The sequence below is a fragment of the Rattus norvegicus genome, chromosome 2 (genome assembly GCF_036323735.1).
Source record: "Rattus norvegicus strain BN/NHsdMcwi chromosome 2, GRCr8, whole genome shotgun sequence".
NCBI lineage: Eukaryota > Metazoa > Chordata > Mammalia > Rodentia > Muridae > Rattus > Rattus norvegicus.
Window position 1 is genome coordinate 28,706,536 of NC_086020.1, and position 27,591 is coordinate 28,734,126.

Sequence of the window (27,591 nt, forward strand, 5' to 3'; positions counted from 1 at the left end):
ATTTCAAGCCCCTGGGGAGAAATCCAGCACTGGTTCTAAATGAAATAATGGCCGGGGTGAGGAAGAGTTAAAGGGATATGGCAACTCAGAGAGGCTCAGCCTGAGTCACGCACACAGACACAAACGTCAAGTGGCCACATCCTTTCTCTGTAGAGGCAGGACAAGTCCCTGCCCACACAGTACAGGCTGGCACAGTTCTCAGGATTCCACTTGCTGCTCATACATGGAGCTGAGGGGAATCTACCCTGTGTCTCTGCACACTTAGTGACATCCCATAACCGGGTCTCAAGACATGGAGATGAAAGTCCTTATCTTGGTTGGGGTTAGGCTGCTGTTTCTGCCGACCACTGTTTGCCAAAGTGGTAAGTCCCCTTCTTGTGCACTAGCATGGGGGCTGAGGGAGGGGTGAGTGGACGGTGTCTGCTGTGGGAGTCAAATGACCTAATTTTCTTGTTAACGCCTAGAAAATGTGAACCCAAAGGCACAGTTTGATCTGTTTTTTTTTTTTTTTTTAAACTTGGTGTAATATATCGTGGGAGCATCTCAAGTTTGCTCCCAAGCCAAACCTTGTCAAAGACCAAGTGTTCTCCACATTTGTGACAGAGCCAAGACTTTATCTACGATTAAGTCAAAAAGCATCTCTTTTTTTGGAGTGAGAAGTGTTTGCATGTGTGGAATGTTCTGATGTAGAAAAGGCAGCACCATTTGAAAGTATTAAAGATCTTTTCAAATTTCTAAATCTTATAATTTCTGTTGAGGCACCACTGGGGAAAAACTACTGCTAGGCAAAGTCATTTGGTCCCAGCAGCCAGTGATGTCAATCAGTGATGTGCAGTGTTTCTAAGGTGAAATACCTTCTTTTTAGCTTTCAGAACCAGGGAGTTCTCTCTGTCCCATATATATATATATATATATATATATATATATATATATATATATATATATATATATATGTGTGTGTGTGTGTGTGTGTGTGTGTATGTCTGTGTGTATATATGTACATACAACTATATGTGCAAATAATATGTTTCTGCATAGTTTGGTTATAATATAATTTTTGAAGTAAGCTTTCTTTCCCAAATATAATTACTTCACTTTGAACATGTGTTCTAGCGTGGTAGCTTGCAATTTCCTGATTGTTCTGAAATGAACTATTTTGAGACAGGACTGTAGGCAGGATTCTCACTCTCAGGCCACATGGGGCAATCAGTTAGAAGGGGGAGATGGGAAGAAACCAACTTAAACAAAAGGCAAACCCCTGCAGCAGAAGGAGTGATCCTGACATTGAGGTCCCTGCAGAGAGTTTAGGGGGCCCCCCCGCTGCAGAAGCCGTGCAAGCAGGGTTTGACGTTTACGGTCTGAGGGGACAAGCCAAATCGCTGAGCCACAGTTGCAAGGAAATGAGTTATGAGAGTTCCTTCCTGATGCTAGTCCTGCTCGGAAGAAGTGAAAAGTGGGGACTTAGGAGGGGTGGGGCAGTGGCTTTGAAGTCTGTCTCAGGGAGATGGGATGGGAGGCCGAAGGCCATTCTCTTTGGATTAGACTCTCTCTGAAGCCTTCTCCCAGGCTGGGAGCATTTCAGAAACACTGTCCCAGATGGAAACAAACAAGCAAACAAAAAACCCTAATCAGTTGTTGTTGTTTTTTAATATAAATGAAATTTAGCAAGGAGCACTATTCTTAAGGAAAGCCAGTTTCTAACTAACAGAAGATCTATGTGGTGCCTAGATGGTGGTGCTAGACCTGAAATATTACGGGAAGTCTCCTTTCAGTGTGTTTATAGACACATGTCTTGCCCAATTGCAGGATTCTCCTGAACGCTGACTAACGTTTGGTTTCATCAGCTTTCTCATCAGACCTCGAAGGGAAGAAATTTGTATACACAGTCCTGCCCAGTTTCCTTTACAGGCATTGATTTGAGTGATGTCAAACTTGGCTTTACCTAAATGAGCATGTGCAGGAAGATTTAAGTGGCTGAGCTCAATGTAACCGGATACCCCAGTAATGCTCACATCTAAACACAGGCACACAGAGTGCTACCTTCTGAAGTATCTTTCCTTGAATGGCACAGGGCCACCTTCATTTACCAGTCATTCAGACGACACTGATAGACCGATATCTGATCTACCAAATTCTGCCTGTGCAAACTCCGGGGACTGAAGAAGTTCAGATTACACCTGGGAGCAAGGGCCAGAGATTAAATCAGGAAGAGAACGTGGCTCCAAATGAGGACAGTCTACCAAACATCATCCAGGAATATTTAAGTGGGGGATGCAGGGGTTCTGCATCCAGGCCTCAGTGGCTGGGCACTAGCTTTTCACATGGGAACGCACAAGGCTTCTACTGGCATTTGCAGAACTGATTAACCGGAACTGACTGAATCGTGCCAAATATCTACATAGCTGATATGACTCTTTCATTTAAAAAAATTAATTTTGCTAGGTGGTGGTGGCACATGCCTTTAATCCTAGCACTCGGGAGGCAGAGGCAGGAGGATCTCTGTGAGTGCAAGGCCAGCCTAGTCTATAGAGTGAGCTCTAGTACAGCCAGGGCAGCTACACAGAGACACCCTGTTTTAAAAACCAACAAAACAAGACAAAATCATTTTAATGCCTCAGGCTACCACAGGGATTTCATCTTTTGAGCTTTCTCTTCGTCTTAAAGCCTGGCATTTCTCCTGAAGCCCGTCTCTGCATGTCTTCCCATAACTCTCAGAAAGCGCTCTCTCCACTGTTTAAACTACAGCCTCTGGGAAGACTACGAAAGTCACGCTTCACCTTTGCTCTTGGCCTTTGGGAATGGCACATCCAGTCTTTGCATTTAGACCACATGGCCAATCTAGGATTCTGCTCCTATCTCCTGATTCCTAACTAAATAACGCCCTTTCTCCATGGGATAACATATCATGGGTTCTAGGAGCTGGCAGGTGGAATCTTGGGCTGGGTAGAATGTTATTCTGTCTACCATAGTAGCCGTCCCTCCTCTTCCAATTCATATTCATTCTCTCTCTCTCTCTCTCTCTCTCTCTCTCTCTCTCTCTCTCTCTCTCTGTGTGTGTGTGTGTGTGTGTGTGTGTGTGTGTGTGTCAGGGGTGGCAACATGGCAAGGTGGTAAAGCAGTTCAATTACTAGCATGTGGTGGTGGGTGGCTTTTATGTGACAGAATGTATGAAAAGATCATGACTTCAGAGGATAGCTTAGAGGCCCTTTGGGAGTTACTTGTGTGACCTACTCCCCAAATTCATCTTAGATGAATTTAGTACAAGACAGTGCATGTCCATGCGCCTTCTGCCTTGGTCTCAGTATTCCTTGTAGATGGCAGTGGAGTTCAGAACTTTCACAGAACTGCCATGTAAGTAAGTAGGCAGCCAACATTTCCAGACTCAACAGACTGGCCTTTCCCACATGCAGCCTACGGGCAACAAAACCTTTTCCTATAGTGTTCCAGTGTGTGGACTTATTTCATCTAGCACAGTGGTTCTCAACCTTCCTGATGTTGGGACCCTTTAATGCAGCTCCTCTTGTCGTGGTGACCCCCAACCATGACATTATTTTCATTGCTACTTCCTAGCTGTAATTTTGCTACCATTATGAATCATAATATAAATATTTTTAGAGATAGCGGCTTGCCAAAGGACCACTGATTTAGCGCTATTATAAACTCTTGCCACACAGAAACCTGTCATCTAGTCGTTCCTACAGAGAAGCACAGTATTGGAGCATACAATCATACTATATATACACGCCTGGGTCTGCATCGTCTACACTGAGTTTTAAAATATGACCCCAAGTTCTATAGCTGTAGAAATCACATAGCCTCAAACATTTCATTTTATTTTTATCCAAACCACAGGTGGGACTCAGTAACAAATCACATGCTAATATTTCCTCTCAATTATAGGCATGAAACATGTTTCAGACAACTCAGCCTTAACTGCTGAGAGTTTTAATGGCAACGAACATTCCTTTGAAGAATTCCCACTTTCTGACATAGAGGGCTGGACAGGAGCCACCACAACTATAAAAGCGAAGTGTCCTGAAGAAAGCATTACAACTCTCCATGTGAATAATGCTACCATGGGATACCTGAGAAGTTCCTTAAGTACCAAAGTGATACCTGCCATCTACATCCTGGTGTTTGTGATTGGTGTACCAGCGAACATCGTGACCCTGTGGAAACTCTCCTCAAGGACCAAATCCATCTGTCTGGTCATCTTTCACACCAACCTGGCCATCGCGGATCTCCTTTTCTGTGTCACGCTGCCGTTTAAGATTGCCTACCATCTCAATGGGAACGACTGGGTCTTTGGCGAGGTCATGTGCCGGGTCACCACGGTCGCTTTCTACGGCAACATGTATTGTGCTATTCTCATCCTCACCTGTATGGGCATCAACCGCTACCTGGCCACGGTCCATCCCTTCACATACCGCAAGCTGCCCAAACGCAACTTCACTTTGCTCATGTGTGGCGTGGTGTGGGTCATGGTGGTCTTATATATGTTGCCGTTGGCCATCCTCAAGCAGGAGTACCATCTTGTCCAACCAGGGATCACCACCTGCCACGACGTCCACGACACATGCGAGTCCCCGTCGCCCTTCCAGTTCTACTACTTCGTCTCTTTGGCCTTCTTTGGGTTCCTTATCCCGTTTGTGGTCAGTGTCTTCTGTTACACGACTCTCATCCACAAGCTTAACGCGCAGGATTGCAAATGGCTGAGGTACATCAAGGCGGTTCTCCTCATCCTCGTGATTTTCACCATTTGCTTTGCCCCCACCAACATCATACTTATAATTCACCACGCCAACTACTACTACAGCAACACTGATAGCTTGTACTTTATGTATCTCATAGCTCTCTGCCTGGGCAGCCTGAATAGTTGCCTAGACCCATTCCTTTATTTTATCATGTCAAAAATTGTAGATCAGCTGACCTCGTAGTCAACAATGGCGAGATCATCTTGGAGAACAAGGATAGATATCTGGGGGAAATGTATATGCTTGGGCTGACTTGTGCATGGTACCAACAGCTCAATTTTTAATCTTTAATTTTAATTTTATGTTTTTTGAGGCAGGGTGTCACTATGTAGTCCTGGCTGGCCCGGAATTTTCTATTTTTAGACTAGGTTGGCTTGAACTCATAGAGATCTGCTTGCTTCTGCCTCCCATCTGCTGGGGTCAGCCAGACCTGGCCACCAGCTCTATTTTTAAGCTCCAATGAAATAGTACTTCACATATCAAATGTAAAATTGTGGGGATTAAAAAAATACTTCACGTATTTTGAGAGTGTCTTAATTTAAAGCAACATTCTCATTATTCCTATGATAATGGACACATTTCTATTTGCCTTTCCGATTCTCTAAGCTATAAATTTCCTCTTCCCTCCTATGAGCGGCATCGGTGGCCTGGGAGGTTGTCATTACCCATGGTTCTCCCATCTCCTCAAGCGGGTATCCTGTCTTTGTTGTGTCTCTCACCAGGGTCCCGACTTCATTCCACCTCTGCCCTAAGATGGCTGCCCTCACTGCCAGCTGAGCCTCATTTCCACAGATCCAGTTAACCTTTCTTGAATGTCTTTCTGAACTCATCATGCACACACTTCCCTTGACTCTGCACTGCTCCTGAAATGACAAACCCTTGGATGGCTTTCATCATTGCTTTAATCTGTCCAACTTTTCAAGTCTTTAAAGGCTCTGGTCCTCCCCTTATTCTCAAACCAGAAGTGCCATTTTCCTCACCTGGATTTACAAAGCACTTCCTAATAATTACGGCATTCCTATATGAACAAGCCTGCTAAACTCATTTGCATATAAATATTACTTCCACAAGCAATTAAGTTCTCCGTGTGGTCAGCTCTCTCTGTACCTGCAAGTTTCACACCTGTAGATTCAACCAACCTAGGACCAAAACACTTGAAAAAAACTGTAGGAGCTGAACATGAAGAGTTTTCTTTTTCATTACTCCCTAAATAATACTAAAAGTAAATAATAATAAATAATACTCTTTACACAGCATCCACACTGTGTTAAGTCTTTCTAAGCCGTCCAGATGTGATGTGAAACATGTGGGAGGATATGTGGAGGTTGTAGTCATTGCTACGGGCTTTGGACTCTCTGGAGTTTAGTGTCTGCAGGGGTCCTGGAAGCCACTTGGGAGGTATGATGGAGAAGCTGGTATCTGTCCTCCCTCCTTTGAGGTTCTTACGGTCATTCCAGGGCCATGTTCTGTGGGACCAGCTGCACTCTTTACATAGCATGTGCCCAGTGAAAGAGTAAAATCCCAAAGCATCTAAACAACACGGAGGTCTAGTCAGTTCTTACTGACAAGGCAGCATACCCTGTGTGACGGAATTTATGATTGGGCTTGTTTAAAAAGGGGGGGGGGAGTTAGAGCAATATACTCATAACGCCATTCAGCAAGTACCTCCATCCCTGCTCGTTTTAATGGGAAATGGTATTGAATTGCAAACCTCCAGATTATTCTTGTAGGTAAACTATTCCTTAGCTGAGGGAGCCAATGGGAGATGTAATATTCAGCAAATACAGATAGGGTTGAGGGAACCTCTGTGAACAGAGCATTGCTGAGACAAAATTAGAAGTAGACATATGCATCCAACAGAATGTTGTTATAATCAGAAAGGCGACAGCACATTTTAAGTGCACACTGTTGAGTGTATGTGTGTGTGTTTCCTGTTCCATCAGACTTGGACATAACACTTGCACACATATGTACCAGAAGCCCCCAAGTCTATGCCTCACACTCGCTCTTCCATGTTTCCTGCAACAACATTTTCACTGGATAAATAAGGAACCTGGAAGGAGCCCAGGAGCAGAGGGATGGGTAAGGCAAACTTTCTTAAAAGCTTTCCTTTCTAGCAAGGCTGGTTAGCCTGAAAGGAGGAGGGGTCATGACATTTGTTGGTGGGGGGAGGGAGTGAGCGCATCTGGAGATCATCGTGCTAAGTAATTAGGTCATCTCAAGAACATACTGTATTTTCTTCACCCTTCGTGGTGTTTAGATTTTATACAAAGAAACAGACTCTTGTACATGTGCATCAGAGTGTTTAAGGAGGACAAAGGACAAAGGGGATTGTCAACAGAAGCAAAGGTAGCAGCTATAGGGGGCAGAAACATGCACAATAAACAACGGATGCTTGTTCAAAAGCATTAATTAAAAAGACTTTACAAGGTTACATAAAAAGGAAAAGTCAGGGTTGACAGGATAGCTGAGCGGATAACACTTGTGACCAAGTGTGACAACCTGATTGGTCTTGTCTGTCTCTTCAACCCACAATGTGGAAGAAGTGAAGTGACACCTTCAAGATGGTCCCCACCTCCACACAAAGACTACTTACATACTAATAGAACACACAAATACATGTAAAAAGTAAAAGTCAGATAACTCTCAAGACAAGCAATTAAATCTAAAGCAAGTTTGAAGATTCTAAAATTTCAGTAAAAGGAACTCATTTTGAAAGTTAAGTCATTAATCAGTTTGTGGCAGAAATTCAGCAACATATACTAGTTAAAAGCACACATAAATCCAGTAGCATACGCCTTTAATCCCAGTGCTTGAGAGGCAGAGACAGGTGGATCTCTGTGAGTTGGAGGTCAGCTTGGTCTATTCTGTGAGTTCTAGGACAGCCCGAGCTTTAGAGACAGAGCCTGTCTCAAAAATACATGAAAACAAACAAACAAATCCAAACCAACCAAAAAAAAAAAAAAACCAACCAAACAAACCCAAATAACAAACAAACAAACAAAGGCACACTTAATTTTTTGGTGTAACTACCCAGGAACAAACCCAAACTTTAATGGGGTCTAATTCACCTGTCAAGTAAAGCTGGAAATTTTAAATTGCTCTTGATTCCCTTTTCTCCAATGGGCAGAGTAGAAAGTGTGCTCTGTTAAGTGTGTGCCACCACGTTCTTTACTAGATGTTGTGACATCTGGATACACTGTATCCGGAGCCCTCACTGGCCCCTCCCCCGCCCTCACTCTGCTGAACCTTAGCATGCATTCCAGGATGCTGGCTACTCTACCCTTGAATGGCTGTCTACTTTGGGACAATCTTTGCTTGATATTGTAATGCCAACAATATGTTTTTATTCCTATTATTTCCCAAGGCTAGGCTGTGGGAAGGCAATACATAGAAATGCCACCAAGGATGTACACTGGAAAGTTCTAGGAATCTAGAGGAGATTAAAACAAAGAAAAACAACAACAAAAAAAGCATACATAATAACTCGGCTGAAGAAACAGAGTCATTTCCTTTTGTCAGTGAAAGATACCAGGCTGAGAAACAGAACGGACTGTGGCTGGGGATGCAGCTTAGTAGGAAGGTGTGTTTAGTGGGTGTAAGGTCCTAAGTCTGATCTCCAGTTCAACAAACCTCTAAAGAACAAACCTCTAAACCGAACTGTACGCTTCCAACCTTCAGTGTTTGAATTTGATGGCAATGCTCAATGCAACACTTGTCCCCGATGCCCAGGTTAGAGGAGTTTGATTCCTAAACTCTCAAATCTGTGTTCAGTGCACTAAGACGGCAGCAGTACAGATGCTTCTGTATACAGGCTGCCTGCCCAACATGCTGCCAAGACGTGGGCTCTTAATAGAACCTTCTGATTGTCAGAAGGATCCTGTGGTGATGGCGGAATGTTCCGGAGGAGACCCACACTACCTGCCGGAAAAAGCTTTGGCCTTGTGCAGTTGGCGCACCTCAAAGAGAGGGACCCGGATGTGTGGGCAGAGGATGCTCCGTGCTTCAGAAGGACCCAAGCATCTCTAACACAGGCATTGCATGCACGGCAAACACAGGGCCCCCAATAACACAAATAAGCAGGACCTTTGTCCGTGTCTGTGCTAGTTTCATTCTAAATGCTATAGGTGCACACATACATACATGATTGTGCACACATGTAGTCATAATGCCATTAACATATTAAAATATAAAACACACATAGGCTGATGTCTATATGCAGGTGAGGGCTGGCACAAGTTAGGTCACGGCCATGTTTGGACAGTAAAAAAAAAAAATAAGGCGGGGACAAAGCTTTTGTAAGTTGGGAGAGAAGGGGAAGGAGGAGAATCAAGATGGATGAAGGAAGACCCAGATCTGGGTGGTCTTGAGTTTCCAAGGTAGTTGGGATGGATTTCTATAGGTAAATTTATCTTATCTAGGTGGGCGGTTTATATCCTTATCAATTGGTTGTGAGTTTATTGTGTGGATGTATCGTGGATTGAGAATTTAACATATAAATCTGATTGATAAATTACAGTTTATTGAATCATGATTTCACTGGGTTGTTGGGAGTGCGAGCAGAGTCTGTGGCAGGGAGCTGTGATAGGCCAGCCATGCTGGACTTCTAGAGCCCCGATTTTACCCAGTAACTGGCACCAGAGAGTTCAAGGCTAGCAGGGAGCCAAGGCTAGCAGGGAGCCGCCAGGAGAGAGAGTAATTAAGAGATAAATTATGGTTAGCTCCACTTGGCCCCACGGGTGCCGGAACTAACACTAGAGACTGAACGGCCCACGGACCGCCTGGGTCGGAGAGTACTTGGGGGCAGCGTGGGGCCTCTGAGATAAAGGTGCCCCTCAGTGCCATTTGGCTCTACAGGTGCCGGAGCTAGTGTGGGATTAGTTTCATTTGGCCCCATGGGTGTTGGAACTAATACTAGAAAACAGCTTAGCAGGGTGCAACACTGTTACCCCTCCCTGAATGCCTGGGTCAGAGAGCCTGGGGGCAGCATTAGCGCCAGTTCCAGTTCCAATGGCCTGACGGAGACGGAACTACTGAGAGAGTGCAGGAACCGTCCCTGCCGCTTTTTTTTTTTTACTGCAACAATGATATATTATATACAGCTATAAAATATGTATAATACAGTTATATAATATATATTCTTATTTGACCCTTATTATAATACTATAGAGTAAGTATTCCTTTAAAATTTTGTTTTATTCATTCATTCATTCATTCATTCATTCATTATTCATTCATTCGAGACAGGATCTTTTTATGTAGTTCTGGTTGTCCTGGAACTCATTCTATAGACGAAACTGGCTTCAAACCCACAGAGATCCATGCACCTTTGTCCCCTGAGTGCTGAGATTAAAGGCACGAGCCACTATGCCTGGCTACAATAGGCATTCTTATATTTTTACTTTTCACCTGTGAAAACAAATGTAGAGACACACGGTAGGTAGCGTCACTGAAGTCTCACAGCCAGGACTTGAACGGTACCTACCTATAGCAGGAGCAAGCAACCTGTGGACCCAACGTAAGCCCTCAGCTACTGCTTCAGCACCCACCGTACCTACCTGTGGCCACAATTCACCACCATGACGATCAAGGACTCACTCTCCGAAACCATGAGTCCCAAATTAAACATTTTCTTGTAAGTTGCCTCGGTCATAGTGGTTCTTCACAACACTAGAACTGCATAGCAGTCTTTACCCTCTCTTTTACTGGCTGTATTACCCTGAACCCCAACCTCATTCTTTCAGATAAAGCTGCATCTGCTTTACAAAGCAAGGTCTTTGTGAAGAACAGCCGCTAGTCCCTGGGAAAACACGGCAGACAAGTGACCTGGCTGCCAGCGCTGACAAGAGTGCCCTGCCTCGGCTCACAGATCTCTAGACTGCCAACGTGGCCACTCAGTAGCGTGAAGCAAACATGGTTTACATTGACCAACAAGAACCCTACAAGCGTTGTTTAGATGCTTAAAACATCTAAGTGTGGAAAAACAGCTCAACGACATCTCCTGTATCCACTTTCCGGAAGTTTCTTCTCCTTTAGAACTATTTCATGCACATTTAAGAGCATGTCTTAACACTCCCAAGGATGTGTATCCCATTTTTATGTATGCTAAAGTACGTTAGTTTAAAAAAAAAACATTTAGGTCATTTGCTGGACTGGGAATTCTCCCACCAGTTAGTGTACTTGTTTGCTGCACAAGACCTTAGGTTTGACTCCAGTGTTACCAAGGGAAAATTATCTGTTAAGGTCCTTATTTGTCTTTTCTCCTTGCTGTACGGGATGTCTCTCCCCACTTGTCTTAACACCCATCAAATAGGTTTCTCAGTCGGGAGGATACAGTCATGGTCCCAGAAGCAGTCACCTTTCAGAAGTGGGTTGGGGAACCAGCCCCGGGAGGCTTCGGTCATATTGGCTATAGTTGTGTGGTTTGTTTGGTGTTGGTATCCACAGTATATGCTATAGCTACACACATACACACAAGAATCATACACACAAGAATCATGCACACAGTGCTGGAGAGATGGCTCGGCAGCTATAAGCCTTGGCTATTCTTCCAGGGACAAGGGTTGGGGTCCCCAGCACCCACCCTAGGCAGCACACAGCTAGCTACCTGCAGCTCCAGTTCTAGAAGGACCCAAGTACACCTGCACTCATGTGCATATACATGCATATATATATGTTATATATGCACATAATTAATAACAAATCTTTTAAGAACACACCTGCATATATCTATAACGCCATTAATATGATGAGATATAAAAGCATGTTTATTTATATATTTCATATTCTGGCTTAACTGTCACGGTAATATTACAGGGCAGGCATTACTCTCAGGCTGTGCCTGTGAAAATAAGCAAATGGGGTTGTGGCACCTGAGTCCACAGAGCCAGGATCTGAATGGTGCCTGCCTGTCTCCAAAGCAAGCAACTTTCCCTCTCAATGTTGTTATTTCGCTGTCTGCCACAGACGGTTATTTAACTCCTAGTTCATTATCTCAGAACTCGTGATGATGGGGAAATGATTTCAAGGGCTATTATGGGAATAAAACGAGAGAAGCTTAGCTACGTGGCCATGCCTGCAAACAGGAGATGCTCAGTCCGCATCCCTAACCTGCGCTCTGGACGCAGTCCTTCTCCTGCTCCAGAGGAGGCAGACCCTGGGTTCTAAAGGTGTCTACAGGGAGCTACTATTCCTTCCTGCTGGGTCTGTACCTGAGGATATGGATGACAACGATGGCCACTGTACCAGGTGGCATCACTTCCACCCTTGAGCGCTAGATCCTACAAACTTCAACACTCAGCCCAGTATTTAAGAGCACGAAGTCTTCCTGAGAGACCCTTCAGTCTAAGTCCAGATGTAAATCGCATCACTGCTCATCAACAGGTCTCCAGGTGAGTCCCCTCCCATGCCTAGAGCAGAGCACTGACCATACCATGCTGACCCCCTCGCCCACCTGCTCAACCACCTCTTCCTTCTCCTTCAGGCATAGCTCCTATTCTATCTCCATGGCAACCTCTCTTAAGATTGTGGAGCACAATATCTCAACACTTATTCCCTCCTGCTCTTCCTCTGCTCTAAAGGAAATAGCAGCTGCATCAGTCAGTTCCTGACCACCTTGACCATAAAGACAGAGAACTTTCAAATAGCGTCATGTGCCCCCTGCAACTCACTCTCCCTACCCCCACCAGATGCTGGGCCCTGCATGGGAACAGAAGATATGTACAGGAACTGTACTCTGGATAAGAATTCACCTACGACTGAGTTTTCTGTGGACGAGAAGAAGCAGCAACCTCCTTTGGATCTGCATTTTTCTGTTTGATACTAGGAAAGCAGCCTTGTTTCATTTTCATTCACTGATATAAGAAACTCATGAAATGTATGAAAAATGAATCAAAAGTCTCCCCCCTCTTCCAAACTTAACTCAAGAGATGTAACTAAAACCTACCCTGAGTTTCTGGGATTTTGTGTGGAACAGAACATCCTGGTAGTGATGGGCACAGTCTGGGTCCACACCTCTGATGTTAGCAGTGGGCAGCAGCAAGGTATCTAAAGTCTTCAGAGGGTTCCCTTCGTCGATGGCTTCATTGATGTAACCGAGAACTACCATTCCTACAGAGAAAAGAGCAAATTCTCTAAGTCATAGCACAAGACCCACTCCCTCATGTTACAGGCTACAAAGAGTTAAACATAGACGCGGTGCAGCTGGAGGTAAGCAGTGAGCGTGAAGAATCAACGGCACTTCTATATGTGTATGGTGTGCAATAGAGTCCAATCACAAATCCACTCCAGTGGGAAAGTAATGCACAGTTAGGGATAATTTAAGAAGCAAGACACACATATATCAAGAACTAGGAAACAATGTAGCGGGTGGCATCCAAAACACAGGCGAGGGCATCTCATGGCTGTAGATTTAAGACAATGTTGCAAAGGTAGAAATACTCCAGGGGGAACTGGGAGGAGAGGCTGTAGTAGGGATATATTCTATGAGGGAATAAGAAGGAAGGAAGGAAGGAAGGAAGAAAGGAAGGAAGGAAGGGAGGGAGGGAGGGAGGGAGGGAGGGAAGGAGCGAGCAAGCAAGCAAGGAGGGAAGGAAAAAAAGAAAGACTCCTCAAAATCTCAAAAGATGTACTGTATGAGAAAATAATAAAGAAAGAAAGAAAGACTCCTCAAATTGACACATTGACATATAGCTCCAGGGAAATGTCTATAAAATGAAACAAACAAAAACCCAGGAGCCCTTTCACAAAACAGAATGTGAACCGACCCCAGAATGCATATAAAACACAAGGAGCCCAACCAACCAATGGAAAGAGGAAAATGCTGGAGGATTTTCCCCATTCGAAAACTCATTACAAAGTTACAATGACTAATTCTGCAGCGTGTTGGCATGAGAAAGCCATACAGATGAGCAAACCAGAAGTGGGGATCCAGAAATAGCCCTTTCCACTTATGCTCAATTTCTTCTTCTGACAAGGGTGCCAAAACAAGTCAACGAGTAGACACAGTCTGTAAAGACAGTTGCTATAAAGCACCTGGTGCTGGTTCAACCACATACACACCCTGTTGAACACACTTAGACCTATATATGAAATCCTGCACATAAATCAACTTAAAATAGATGCCAGGCCTGAATGTAAAGACCCAAACTAAAAGTTATAAAACTCTTAGAAGAAAACATAGGGTATATCTTAGTGACTTTAGGCTGAGTAATTGGCTTTTTAGCTATGGTATCAAAAGCACAGAAAAAAAAGAAAATCAGTAAGCACATGGGATTTTGTCAAAATTAGACCTTCTGTGCATGAAAGGTTTCTATCAAACAAAATGAAAGGGCAGTTTAAAGAATGGGGCCAACCATAATTATTTATATCCAACATAATTAGTATGCTGTATTTATAAAGTACTCCTATAATTCAACAAACAATTAAAGGATGGTGACATCAATTTAAAATGGGCACAGGATTTAATACAAATTTATTTAATGATGACACACAGGTTCAGTCAGTATAGGAAGAAATGCATAACATATTAGTAATTAGGAAAATGCAAGCCAAGTCATAGTCTGATGATGCCGTTTCTAACCACTAGGATGGCTGTAACAAAAAAAGATCACCCACAATAAGTGTTTGTGATAATAAGTTGTGGCGATACTGGAGAGAAAAAGGAACCAGTACACATTGTTGGTGGGGATAGGAAATGGCGTACACTCATTGGAGAACAATTTGCCAGGCCCTCTAATACTACATACGATCCCCATGTGATCTAGCTACTCTGCCTATAAACACCCAATTGAAAACCCAGTTCCACACAAAACCTTGAAGGTTTATAGCAACATTATTTATAATAGCAAAAAACCCAGAAGCAATGCAAATTTATATCAAATAATGAATTATCGGATAAACAAATGTATTTCTGTAGGCTAGAATATTTTTTGACCTAGAAAGGATTATAAAAATATGCCAATACACTGTGAATGAGTCCTGAAAACATACTAAGTTAAAAAAAAAAGTCAAACACAAGAGGCCACTATGTACTTTAAAAAAAGGATGCATATGGGTGTTGTGCCTGCATATATGTCTGCGCACCACATGTGTGTCTGGTGCCTGTGGAGGCCACAAGACAGCACTGGAGAACCTGGAATAGGAGTTAAAGAGGGCTGCGAGCTGCCTTGCGGGTGAGGTGCTGGGAATCCAATTGGGGTTTATCCAGAGGTGGAGTTAAGTCTGCTGAGGCGTCTCTCTAGCCTCACCTCTAAAAGGCAAATACCATGGTATGTAATTTATATTTTAACAGGCGTAGTTTTAGAAGAGGCATAATTCTGCATATGAACAGCAAGAGGGAAACTATTTTAGTATCAGTCTAATTTAGATGATAACACCAAGACACTAGGTGACATGAACAGTGGATGAGACCTTGACAGATTTAATGCAGATGTTCAGAAACGTAAAATGCCAAACCAGAGAGTTTTGGACATGCATTCTACTCTTTGTATTTATTTTACTTCTGTGGCTGCTAAAGGGTCTTAAGACAAACAGTTCGAAATCAAGCCCTTTTCCCATTGGGAAAAGGAGAATGGATGACCACACAACTCTGGAAGTGTTCAGTGGAATTCTGGGTAGCAACGGAAATGTTCCCTTTCGGTTTTGTGGCAGCCATTAGCCACGTGTGACTATGGAGCAATTAGCACGAGGCTATGACAAATGAAGAACGAAATGCCAGTTGGCTTAGCTGTAAACATTTTAAAGAGTCTCACTGTGGCTGGGAAACAGACAGGCTCCACAGAGATAAACAAGGGCTTATTAGTCGGACAGTTTTAAGGCTCAAATACGGAGAATTTCTTACATTGTTTACCTACTAGTAGACATTATTAGCCTTGAACCCTAATTCAAGTATGTAACAAAGGGGGGGGGGCAAGTAAACCCCTTAATTTGAATAATGTCTAACATATCGGAAGATCTTAGGACACAGACTATATAAGGACCTAGAATAAAAAGCAGAGAAGCTATGCAATGGAACCTGAAAATTTTATGCAGCTTGGAGAAAAAAATGGATCTGATTGAAGAAGGCCTCTTTTCTCATTACTACTATATTTGAAAAAAAATAAACTAGCACCCAGTAAGAGATACACAACACTGGGTGGACATGTACACATACATGTACTCATGTAAGAGAGTCACAACACTGGTTGGACATGTGTACATACATGTACTCATGTAAGAGAGTCACAACACTGGGAGGACATCTGCACATACATGTACTCATGTAAGAAATATACAACATTGGGAAGACATGTGCATATACATGTACTCATGTAAGAGATACACCACATTGGGAGGGACATGTGCACACACATGTACTCATGTAAGAGATACATAACATTGGGAGGACATGTGCACACACAGGTATTCATGTAAGAGATACACAACATTGGGAGAACATGTGCACACACAGGTACTCATGTAAGAGATACACATACATGTACTCGTACATGTGCACTAACAGGGTATGGGGTGACTTCCTCCTCCTGGGTCAGTGAACACGACCTGGAAGAAGCTAAAAGCCAAGGAGCAGGAAGTTAGGAAACACACTCTAAAGGTCAAATGTTCTCATTGTGTGTATTATTTTTTATGAAAAATGATCCCAAGACACTTGACAAATATAATCAGCCATAAAACCCCTAACACCTCAAGTTTTAAAAACTTTGGCATTCAAATGAAGCTAACATTTTTCTAATAGTTGACCTTACCATTAGCATTCTGTCTAAGCTCCACCCCCATGTTACCTGGCAACAGCCAGGTGTGCCTGATACTATAAAAGGGGCTGCTTGTCCCCTCCTCACTCTTGCTTTCTGCTCTCTTGTCTCTTGCTCTTCCCCTCTTCCCTTTTGTCCCTTCTCTCCCCACTCCCCTCCCCATTTCCCTCCCCCATTCTCTCTACATACTCATGGCCAGTCTTTACTTCTCCCCTCTTCTACTCTATTTCTCTCTCGTCCCTCTCCCTGGTCTCATCCTCTCATTCAACCTTTCCACACGGAACCATGCTGGCCTGGTGTGGTTTGTCCAGACGCTAGCCAAGATTTCTACCCTGACACTTACAAACACCACTGCTCTAGGAATGAAAAGATTTAACCCTGAGGGAAAAGAGTTATCAAAAACTCTTGCAGGTTACAATACTTAAATGTTTTTAAAGTTCACAAAACCAACTCTTATTTCTTTACCATTCAAATTAAATGAGTTTCAAATATGAGGTGAGCCATGGAGATTTCCACTGTTCTCATCCTCTCCTACTTATAAACTGGAGCGCTCAGGAGACGTCAGTTCACTGGACACCCCTGTGGTCAGGCTGTTCTGAATACCTTCAAACACCCCATGCAAACATGATCTTAGCAGAACCAAGTGTGAGAAGTAGATGTCCACATATCCTAAGGGCCGGTCACCTGGCAAAGCTTGCATTCCGGCTGACTGGATGGAAACCACCTGCTTAAGTTCTTGAGCGTTTATCTAACAACACAGCCTGCTGAGGTCATAGTAAATGATGTCATCGAAGTGGAGGAGCCTACCCAGAAGCCCCTTGGCCACACCTGCCTCACTCTGTTTATACACGTACGAGGTAAGTTTTATTTGAATAAAGATAGCTGGGCCTCCTTTAATCCAAACATGGTGCCGTGACGCTCCAGTCCCGTGATGGCAGGCATTCTTGGAGAGTGTGAAGTAACCTATAATGAATGGCACTTTGCCAAATTTTAAAAGCAACCATCTCAAACATGAAAACTTTCTTGCCGGTAAAATACTATTCTATAATTTCGTTGAGAAACATGGGGCTTCCAGGAAGATGTCAACAGAACACCAAAGTCTGGAAACACATTTAGCAGCCTGTTATCCAATCTACCTTCCATTTAAGATGCCTTTTAGCTGCACAAGTCAGACCCAGGAGTGGACCTCTGACCAGATGGCCAGGACCCTGCTCTTACATAATTGCCATGAAAATTCTCAGCTCTGTCAGCTGGTTTAATTACTGTATTGTATGTCTCTTGTTTGATCATCATAAGGCATTAAAAGGAACAAGAGGAACGGTGAGAGGAGAGAACAGGTGTGAAGGTTAAGAGAATACTCACGTCATGGAAACAGCAGGAGCGTGGGGGGTAGGAGAGGAACTAGCCGTGTGTGTATGTGTGTGTGTGTGTGTGTGTGTGTGTGTGTGTGTGTGTGTGTAAGGAGATCAATAAGATCTATCAATGACAATGTTATATGAAATCTTAGTACATAAAAACACCTTTCTTGGTATGTAACCCAAAGCTTAATCAAAGTTTAGCTGTTTAAGCTATCCCTTCAACCTATGATATTACACACAATACTTCAGGAATTCTAAACAAAAGCATGTGTTGAAGACGGGAAGGTACTAGAGCATGAGGTGGGAAGGGGGCTGGGGTTAGAGGAATGCAAAAGGGTGGGGCATGGAGGAGGGAGGAGGGGGAGCAATAGGGATGCTGGAATAAAGCCATTCGGAGGGCAGTTCCTGGGGTTGGGGATTTGGCTCAGAGGTAGAGCGCTTGCCTAGCAACCGCAAGGCCCTGGGTTCGGTCCCCAGCTCGGGGGAAAGAAAAAAAAAAAAAAAAAAGGAGGGCAGTTCCTTTACATGCTGATTTTTAAAATTAAAATCTTTTTAAATACCTCATTTTGCAAACAGGAAAAAGAAAAACCAGACCAAAACACGTGTAAATTAAATACTGCATAGTAAATTTCCCAAGTGTTAGAAAGGGGACTATTGGTATCAGGAATTGCCTTTGGTCACTGTTGCCACAGCAACAGCCATACAGTCCTAGAAACCCTTTTGGCTCAATTTGCACCTCTACCTGGGAATCTTTACATCACATTCCAAATAAAAGGCAGACTCCCCGGTGGCTCAGTGGTTGAGAGAACTGACTGCTCTTCCAGAGGTCCTGAGTTCAAATCCCAGCAACCACATGGTGGCTCACAACCATCTGTAATGGGATCTGATGCCCTCTTCTGGTGTCTGAAGACAGCAACAGTGTACTCATATTCATAAAATAGATAAATCTTAAAAAAAAAAAAAAAAAGGCAGACTCCCTCCACCCTTGCCAGCTTTTCTCTTCTTTCTCTCGCCCCTTCCCCTTGTCTTGTTTCCCCATTAAAATCCCACCACAGGGAACCGTGTTGGTGTTGGTTTGGTGTGCTCTTTCCCCACAGGTGCAGCCAATATTTGATATTTAATAACAACAGGGACAATATTTGAAATAACCTCCCCGAGGATGAGCGCGCGACTTCCACGATGAGATGTGGATGGATTGTAAGAATGGCTGTAACAGTCAAGAGACTTAAGTTACAAATCATCTCTACTGTCTCTTTAAGGCATTCAAAGGCTTGATTAGTTCTCTTCCCACAAAGCAGAAGCTGAGAAGGGGCGCTCCTCCCCCTCAGTGTGACAGGTAAGGAAAACCTTGGAACCTAAGCAAAGAGAACAAACCTACATCTGGTTAGGCACCATGTGCAGATATCCCCAAAACAGACCCAGAGAAGTTAGAAAACGCAGATGGGACCCGAAAATTTGTTTTGCCTACCAAAAGAAATCCTACCCAGGGGGGATGGGGTGTGTGTATAGGGAGGGCAGGAGGCTCCAATCCAGAGTGGCAGGAAGCTCAGAGTGTAGATGTGGGAGTTCAAAATTAGGGCAACAGGCCAGGTCAGGGACCACTTTCTGTGGGGAAACATATAACCTCAGATGTCCATGCACACACACAGAGGTGACTTCCACCACCTGCACCCCCAGGATGCTGAAATCTGCTCAAATCACTGCTTCCCTCTGGAGTAGCATCTGGCAAGAGCTCCAGGCTCCCACGCCAAACACATTAGATGAGCTACTCAAGATATCTAATTGCAAAGATTTTTACATGCCTCAAGGACAGGAATACAGAGACGGCGACAGCCAGCCAGGCTGTCCCAAAAGATGGTTAGATGTACACAGGACAACGAAAGAACTGAATCATGACAATGTTCAGTAAATTCATACCCACTGCACACCACAAAGGCAGTGCACATTTTCAGTGGGACGGAGTCCAAGGGGGTAAAAACCTTGAAATGCCTAAATGCAAACTTGGCAAAGCACTCCCAGGAAACAGCCAAGGTTAGCTGACTGGAAGAAGAGCGAAGGACTCCACTATTTCGAGTCAGACACAGCATTAGGGAACCAGATCTGACACCCTAGCAGAGCTCACCAGAACAAAAGAGTTTAAGACTAGTGAGAAAAATGCCTGGTTCATGTTAGCATTCTAAGCTCCACCCCACGGTTACCTGGCAACAGCCAGGTGTGCCTGACACTATAAAAGGGGCTGTTTGCCACTTCCTTACTCTCTAGCTCTCTTGTTCTCTCTCGCCCTCTTCCTCCTTTGTCTCTTCTCTCTCTATTCCATTCCCCCCTCTCTCTCCATGTGCTCATGGCTGGCCTCTACTACTTCTCTACTCTCCCTTCCTCCCTTCTCTCTCTGCCTTTCTCTGCCCTACGACCCTCTTAACTCCCCTCCCCATGCCCTGAATAAACTCTATTCTATACTATACTGTCCTGTGACCGGTCCCTCAGGGGTAAGGGATGTCTCAGCTGGAGAGGTGGCTCAGCGGTTAAGAGCACTGACTGCTCTTCCAGAGGTCCTGAGTTCAAATCCCAGCAACCACATGGTGGCTCACAACCATCTGTAATGGGATCTGATGCCCTTTTCCGGTGTGTCTGAAGACACCTACGGTATACTTATATAAATAAATTTTTTAAAAAATAAAAGAAAAAAAGAAATGAAGGAAGGAAAAGGGTAAAGGAGGGGGACAGGGAAGAAGGAAGGAGGGAAGGAAGCCTGTACTAGAAGGGAGGCCAGTGATTTGATTGGTTCTAAGTCATTGCTGCTAATAAATCAACAAGCTTGGCTTGCTTTTATGATCAAAGTGACAACCCAAGGTCTAAACTTGTTCTTTTGTGCTGTAGGAGTGCCGGAGTCACCCTGCTTTCTGTTCTTTTATTGTTTGTGTAAGCCACAAATGGAGAAGGAAGCAAGGTGACGTCAGGCTACAAGCTCATGGAACTTTTTCATTCCGTGCCTGTTCATCGCCTTAGAAACAACAAATCATCATATTTGACCGAAAGGTCAGAATAGATTCCAAATATCCATTCCTAGGATTGGAAAGGATGTCAAAGTTCAGAAAAATGTGCAAATGAAAGGCAAAAATACGAAGATGAAGGCATTAAAATATAACCACAGAGGTGCTTTTTAGGTTCAAAAAAAGTAGGAACCCGCTTAATTTACTTTTGTATCTTTTCATGTATTTTGGTATGTGCTTTGCATAATATTTTTATAATAATTGAGTTAATTGAATGCTTCCATGAGCAAACTCTTACAACTCTCATCTACAGAATACACATACATGTTATTCTCTGAGCTCGTTACAGAAGGAAGAGGTTTCATACTTACGCTCATTTTCTTCTTGAATCTGGTTATTAATCATATCAATACAATTCTGAATTTCATTCCAGCTTAAGGTATCTTGCCCCTGGGATAATGCTTCCTGTTTAACAGAGAGTAGTGCGTCTGCATAACTGGAAGAGAAAACAGTAAAGCCTCAGGTCAAACTTCTCCTACTCCTCTGTCAATTCCTGCTTCTGAAGTTTTACCCACGGGCCAAGTAGAGATGTGGCAACCAGCCGGGCAGAAGTAAAGATCTTTCTAGAGAGACACTTTCTCTAAAGAGACACTTCGTGTCTCTTGATCCATTAGAATGTTTAAATGATGAAACCCAAAGAAAAGAGAACTCATTCTGGGAGAAGGAAAGTATCCCAGCCAGAACGGGAACTTAGCCTCTGGAAAGAGACTGTATTAAGTTCTAATGACTTGTCAGACCACCTTACAGGATGAGACTCAAGCCAGACAGCGATGGGTCACTGGTGGGTGGGACTACATATCTTCTGAAACTGCTTACACATGCCTATACTTGGCTCTCTATTTAAACTTTGATCTCACTTCAAGACCCCTGAGATGAATGTGGGGATTTTTCTGGATCTCTTTGTAGCCACAGTGACTAAGTCTTTTCTGTTCTCTGATTTTAACTTGGATCTTTTAATTGACTTATTGAGTACAGGTTGTCAAGTCTGACTTGGGACACAGGTTGCTACCCCCAGTGTTCAAGAACAATATCCTGAGGTTAGACAAAGAGTGGGCAAGCAGGTCAAATTGTCTTGTGCAGCTTTGTCTGCACATGTTAGACTGGCTTAGATAGCATATTTTTTCTTTTTTTCAAATGCTTTTTATTTTAAAATTATGTGTATGCACGGGTCTCTGTGTGGATATGTGCCAGTGTCCAAGGAGGCCACAGCCAATGGATTGCCCTGGAATCAGAGATAGGCAGTTGTGACCATCCTAATGTGGGTGGTGAGAACTGAACTGGGTCCTCTGTGGGAACAGCACTCAGTCTTTAAGTTAGCATCTCTCCAGCTGTACTGTCGAAACGGAGTCCAAGAATGAAGCCGTGTGAAGAGAATTTTTAGTGCTTGTGAGGAAACTCTAAGAAACCAAGACAACAATCTTCTGACCTCCAAAACGGTCTAAAAGGAGAGCATTAAAAAGAACTTGGGAAAGTAGAGGTAACATCAGAGAACTGGTTGGCAGGGGTCAAAGGGGAAGTGGGAGGGACAAAGGGGCAGAGTACCTTCCCCAGACAAGCACTGGCCTAACTACCGAGTCCTCAGAGCAGTTCTGTGGATGTGACGTGCAGAGAGGCTTCTCTGTTTTACTTTGCTTATTTTTGTCTTTACAGATGAAGAGGAAAAAAGATTTGGGTAGAGGAGGCCAAGGAGAATAAGTTTGGCTCCCCCAGGTCTGTGTTCTCTAATCATTAGCTCCCAGGAAGAGGCAACCTGGCTGGAGTAAGAAGAATAAATTAAAAGCATCCTCTTCAGTAGGCAAGGTGCTCAGACTGTGCTAGGTGAAGGCACCGAGTTCCTGATGTGGAGAGCATTCATAGAGACAGAGAGGCAAACAGGTTCAGTGTTGTCAGTGCCAGCCTGGTTGACACATACAGGGCTCTTAGAAGTCCAAGACCACGATGCCATGCAGTCATGGACTGGAGGCTCAACTATGCACTAAAATAAGCTTGTTCTTTTCTGCTGTTGTTGATATATATCTATATTATTGTGTGTGTGTGTGTGTGTGTGTGTGTGTGTGTGTGTGTGTACATGTTGAAACAGAATCCCAGTAGCCCAGGCTGGCTTCAAACTTGCTCTATAGTCAAGGAGGATCCTGAACTCATCTTCCTGCCTCTGTGCCCTCAATGTTGGAATCACAGATATGTGCCACTATATCAGCCTTACCTCTGTTCTTTTTAAGTTATTATTATCATGCAGGCAATGGGGCTCTCAAATGGAGTGAGTCCATTCCCTTAAGTGGTATTTGTAGCGAGGCGGGGGGGCAATGTTGACCATAGACTAAATGACTGGAGTGGAGGGAGGGACCTGCTGTCAGAGGGCAGGTGGCCTGGTATGTTTGACAATTGCTTTGCCAAGAGTCACTGTTAGATTTAAACCTTCTCCGAGGAGCAAGCAGATGTACCTCAGACTTTGGCATCAGGAGGGCTCAGAGTTTGGTTAGAGTAATGTGACTGGCAACCAGGGAAGGAGAGGAAAGAGGTGGGAGCTTCACTACTGCATAAAGGGAGAGACACCACAGCCGTGAGGATGGTCCCTGGAAAGGGAGTCGTTTGCTGAGTACTGGATACAGAGATCAGCTGGGCACAGTGGACATGGACATAATTAGGTCTCTCACAGCCTGAGGGTTCCGGCCAAGGGAAGAAGAAAACTTGAGATCAGACAGATCTCTAAGCTTGGAGCAGAGTCTGACGAGGTTGATAGGAGTATAGGGGGAGTCACTGAGTAGGAAAAGCATGCTGGGGGCTGTGTTGAGAGCAGGAGGTTTTGCTCAAGGAGAACAGGAGGAGGAACTTCTTCAGGACTAAAAAAGGCAACTCCACTGCCCTACAGTTCTTTTTCGCCATTTTGTAGGTGCTCAAGTGACCCGACAGCATTTCCTCCGAATCTAGGAACTCTCAGTGTCCTTCTCCATTGTGTCTGACGCAGCTCTAGTTATCCATTAGGTTGCTGGAGCCTGAAAAGACTAAATAGACTAAATAGAATAGGCTAAATTTTTGTCAAGATCTGGGTAGACATCGCCCCCTGGTGGTCACAACAATTCAGGGGTCACTCCTTCGTCCTATCCGATCTCTAATTCCAAGGCTGAGTGCTGTGTGTGTGTGTGCGTGCGTGCGTGCGTGCGTGCGTGCGTGCGTGCGTGCGTGTGTGTGTGTGTGTGTGTGTGTGTGTGTGTGTGTGCGCGCGCGCGCTAAGTTCCTGCGTTCAGGACCCAGACGCAAAAAGAAAAGACAAATCTCTCATTTGTCTTTTAATTCCATTCCTCTCTCTAGATCCATTGCAGTGGTCCATCCATGTGACTAGCAAAAGGGGTTATCTAGGAACCCAAACCAAAAAGAAAGCTCTCACACAGAGGTGTGACCCACAGTGCTTACAAGGCTCTTTTGGTCCAACAATCAGAGGAGGGAGTGTGGGGCTGCACTTAGGGTCCTTAACCTTAGATGTTTCCTTGTCAATTGAATGACTCTCCTTGTCAATAGAATGACATTGTACATATTCCTGACGCTCCTAAAGAAGCCGGAAGGGAGGTGTATTTCCTTTCTTTTTTCTGTAAATTTAATTTTTTTTACTTAATCACTTTACATCCCACTCACTTCTCCCTCCTAGTCATCCCCTCCCACAATTCTTCCTCCCTCCCCTACCCCTTCTCCCCTGAGTGGGTGGAAGCTGTCCCGGTTATCAACCCCCCCACCCCCATCCCCCTGTGCCCAGCCCCCACCCAACTGCCATCCCTGGCACTTTAAGTCTTTGCAAGGCTAGGGCACTTCCTATTGCACTGAGGCTACACAAGGCAGCCCAGCTAGAAGAACATATCACAGGGACAGGCAGCAGCTTTTGGGATAGCGCCCACTACAGTTGTTCAGGACCCACATGGAGACCAAGCTGCACATCTGCTACATATGTGCAGGGAGGTCTAGGTCCAGCCCGTGTATGTTCTTTGGATGGTGGCTCAGACTCTGAGAGCCCCAAGGATCCAGGTTAGTTGACTGTTGGTCTTCCTGTGGAGTTCCTATTCCCTTCAGGGCTACAATCCTTCCTCCTATTCAGGAAGGTTTATTTTCAATAGTTCTTCTAGGTATTAGCTTAGGAGAAAGTCAGTTGTTAATACAAGATGATAATTTTGTCCCTAAGGAAGGATGATAAAGAAGGCCTCTATGGCAGAGTGGACCAGCTCTTGAGGAAATGCAAGCAGGGTATGTGGACTTTTCCGCTAAGTCATTAATGGGGGGTGGGGGGGGAGGTCTGCCAAGCACTTTTTTTATCCTGAAAGAGCAGTTGGGAAGTGCTCCTTACCGGTCCACGTGTGCCTCATCCAGATTGTTGAAGCCTATGGTGGGGCTTCTGAGTTGGTTCTGTACAGCCACGAGGTCATTGCTCTCCAAGGCCTGGTTTAGTAGAGCAACAGCGGACAACATTTCCACGGCAATCAGGAGCTCCTCGTGGGCCAAGTAGTTCTGTTGGCAAACACAGGGCGAAGTGAGCTCTGGGAATCACATGCACTGCACATTATGTGCTCTCTGGACACGGGATGCATTTGACATGAACATGCCCACCTGCTCTTCACTGGCTTTCTGGAAAGCCGGGTAAATGGCTCCTAGGTCCCCTGTGATTACTGTTTTGGGAGCTATGTTATGTATAACCTACAGTTATAATGTCACAAGTATCCCATGGCTGAGCTCTCCTCTCAGTGGTGCTGGCTGCCTACCAGGCTCCATCTAACCTGGTAATTAAGTCACTGGTTAGATGAAGCTGGCTGCTGGTCCAGTTAAGATCTCAGTACAGTTAATGACTGGAAACTGGGCCCAGGAAAGAAGAGTTTCAATGTTCGAAACCAAGAAAAACAAGTGATCTGTAAGCCGAGGAAGTTGATTCTAACCCCCAAAAGCTAATTTTGATTTTATAAATTGGGTAGAAACCTTAAAATGTGGTATAAGATTTAGATATTTGATGTAACTTACAGTAAAGCTCTCTCTCTTTTTCTTTTGTGGGGGGAGGTAAAGCAAGGATGAACCTCCAAATTTACATATTCATGAATCTATTTGGGTTATTCATAAATGTGTTAGCTCTCAGAGCATCTTTTTCTCTCAGTACCTTCTTCTATCTGGTCATTTTATATCATTTTAACCAGTTTCAAAAGGGATAGTTCTTTTGTTACACTGAAGGGGGGCAACTTTAAAAGTTACTTAAAAAAAATTGGCTGTACAACTCTGTATTTAGAATATTATGTATGCAAAGTATTTTCACATTAACATACGCATTACAGCTTTCTGGATGGCCACAGAAAATCTTAAACTGATTTCAGCATGATAAGGCACCATTTTGTTGACAGCAAGCAGGGAACTGTAGCCACCGAAGGGGCATTTTATCTAAATGGCACACGTTGACTATAAATTTGCCTCCTGATGATGACAGGGTAAGACTAACTACAAGGTTGCAGCCAGTGCTTAACACTTCCTCTACCTCTTCCAAGGCACTATTCACACCTGTCCAGTGGGTTATGACACAGGACAAGAAAGCAGCAATGGAGGACTCTGCTGCTGCACCCAAGGCTCTGACTAGACTGTGTGTGACGTAAATGTCTGAGCTTCAAATCTGGGAGAAGTGAGAGAGGAGAAAAAGGTCCTAAGAACAATGGTTTTTTTTTTTTTTAATCTTTTTCTTTTACTACAAAATACTCATTTCTATGTAGAAAATGTGTGTCTTGATAAGTTAAGAATAAACCAACGAATCCTCTAATCCAGGGACTGGAGAGGTGGCTCAGCAGCTGAGAATTCTTTCTGCTCTTCCAAAGGACCTGAGCTCAATTCTTCAAGCTGCTAGGAAACTTCTAACTGCGACTCCAGCTCCAGGCTAACACCTTAGACCTCCATGGGCATTCCAACACACAGATACACAGGCAAACATACAGACACATACAGATACCCACACACAAACATTTTTTAAATTCTATAATCCAAACCTTTAGGCTATAATTGCTTGTTTCTAATCCACTAAGATTTACAGGTGTTTCTCACTTTAACTGACTATTAAAAAATTATATAGGGGTTGGGGATTTAGCTCAGTGGTAGAGCGCTTGCCTAGCAAGCACAAGGCCCTGGGTTCTGTCCCCAGCTCCGGAAAAAAAAAGAAAAAAAATTATATAATATTCAACATAACCCAATACATCTCAGCTTCTGGTTTTTGTTCCACTTAATGGGGACCTTTTGTGAAGATCATTATTCATTAAAATAATTTATTTACATTGACTTACTTATTCCTCTGTGTGTGTGTGTGTGTGTGTGTGTGTGTGTGTGTGTGTGTGTGTGTGTGTGTAGATGCCAGGAGTAGGAGTTTTTTTCCTACTGTGTGGGTGGGACCCAGAGATCAAGCTTAGGTCTTCAGGCTGGGTGGTAACTGCCCTGTACTTATCAAGTGATTTCATAGGGCCTCATTATTTTCCTAGCATCCTTTTTTACTGGTTGCTCAATATTCCAAGCACAGGAAAAACAGCACAAATGAAGTAATCTTCTATTAGTACCAATCAACATGGAGTTAGAGTCTTTTTTCTCAGTCTTATAGATACATTGTGAAACATCTCTGGGCCCAGCTCCCTGATTCCTGGGCTTCAGGCTCGGTTTTCAGAATGCAACAGAATCAGCGCAA

General features: G+C 44.0%; 2 protein-coding genes across 6 annotated transcripts in view; one reads left to right on the top strand and one right to left on the bottom strand.

Moving 5' to 3' along the window:
- Positions 1-27,591, bottom strand: part of Iqgap2 (IQ motif containing GTPase activating protein 2) — a 275,092-nt gene that overhangs the window by 76,978 nt on the left and 170,523 nt on the right. For 2 of the 5 annotated variants that reach the window (NM_001427125.1, XM_063281081.1), the window contains 3 exons: positions 25,243-25,403; positions 21,224-21,348; positions 12,700-12,863 (listed from right to left, as the gene is read on the bottom strand). In NM_001427125.1, the coding sequence (NP_001414054.1) occupies positions 12,700-12,863; positions 21,224-21,348; positions 25,243-25,403 (450 nt within the window). Of the gene's footprint in view, positions 1-12,699; positions 12,864-16,969; positions 16,989-17,107; positions 17,251-21,223; positions 21,349-25,242; positions 25,404-27,591 lie in introns of those variants that run through there. The other 3 variants (XM_008760685.4, XM_039103457.2, XM_039103458.2) reach the window with 3 other exon arrangements.
- On the top strand, positions 231-5,273 carry F2rl2 (coagulation factor II (thrombin) receptor-like 2). The gene is given in 2 exon segments (NM_053313.1): positions 231-362; positions 3,901-5,273. Coding segments are annotated over 2 exon segments (1,107 nt in total). The 5' UTR covers positions 231-292; the 3' UTR covers positions 4,938-5,273.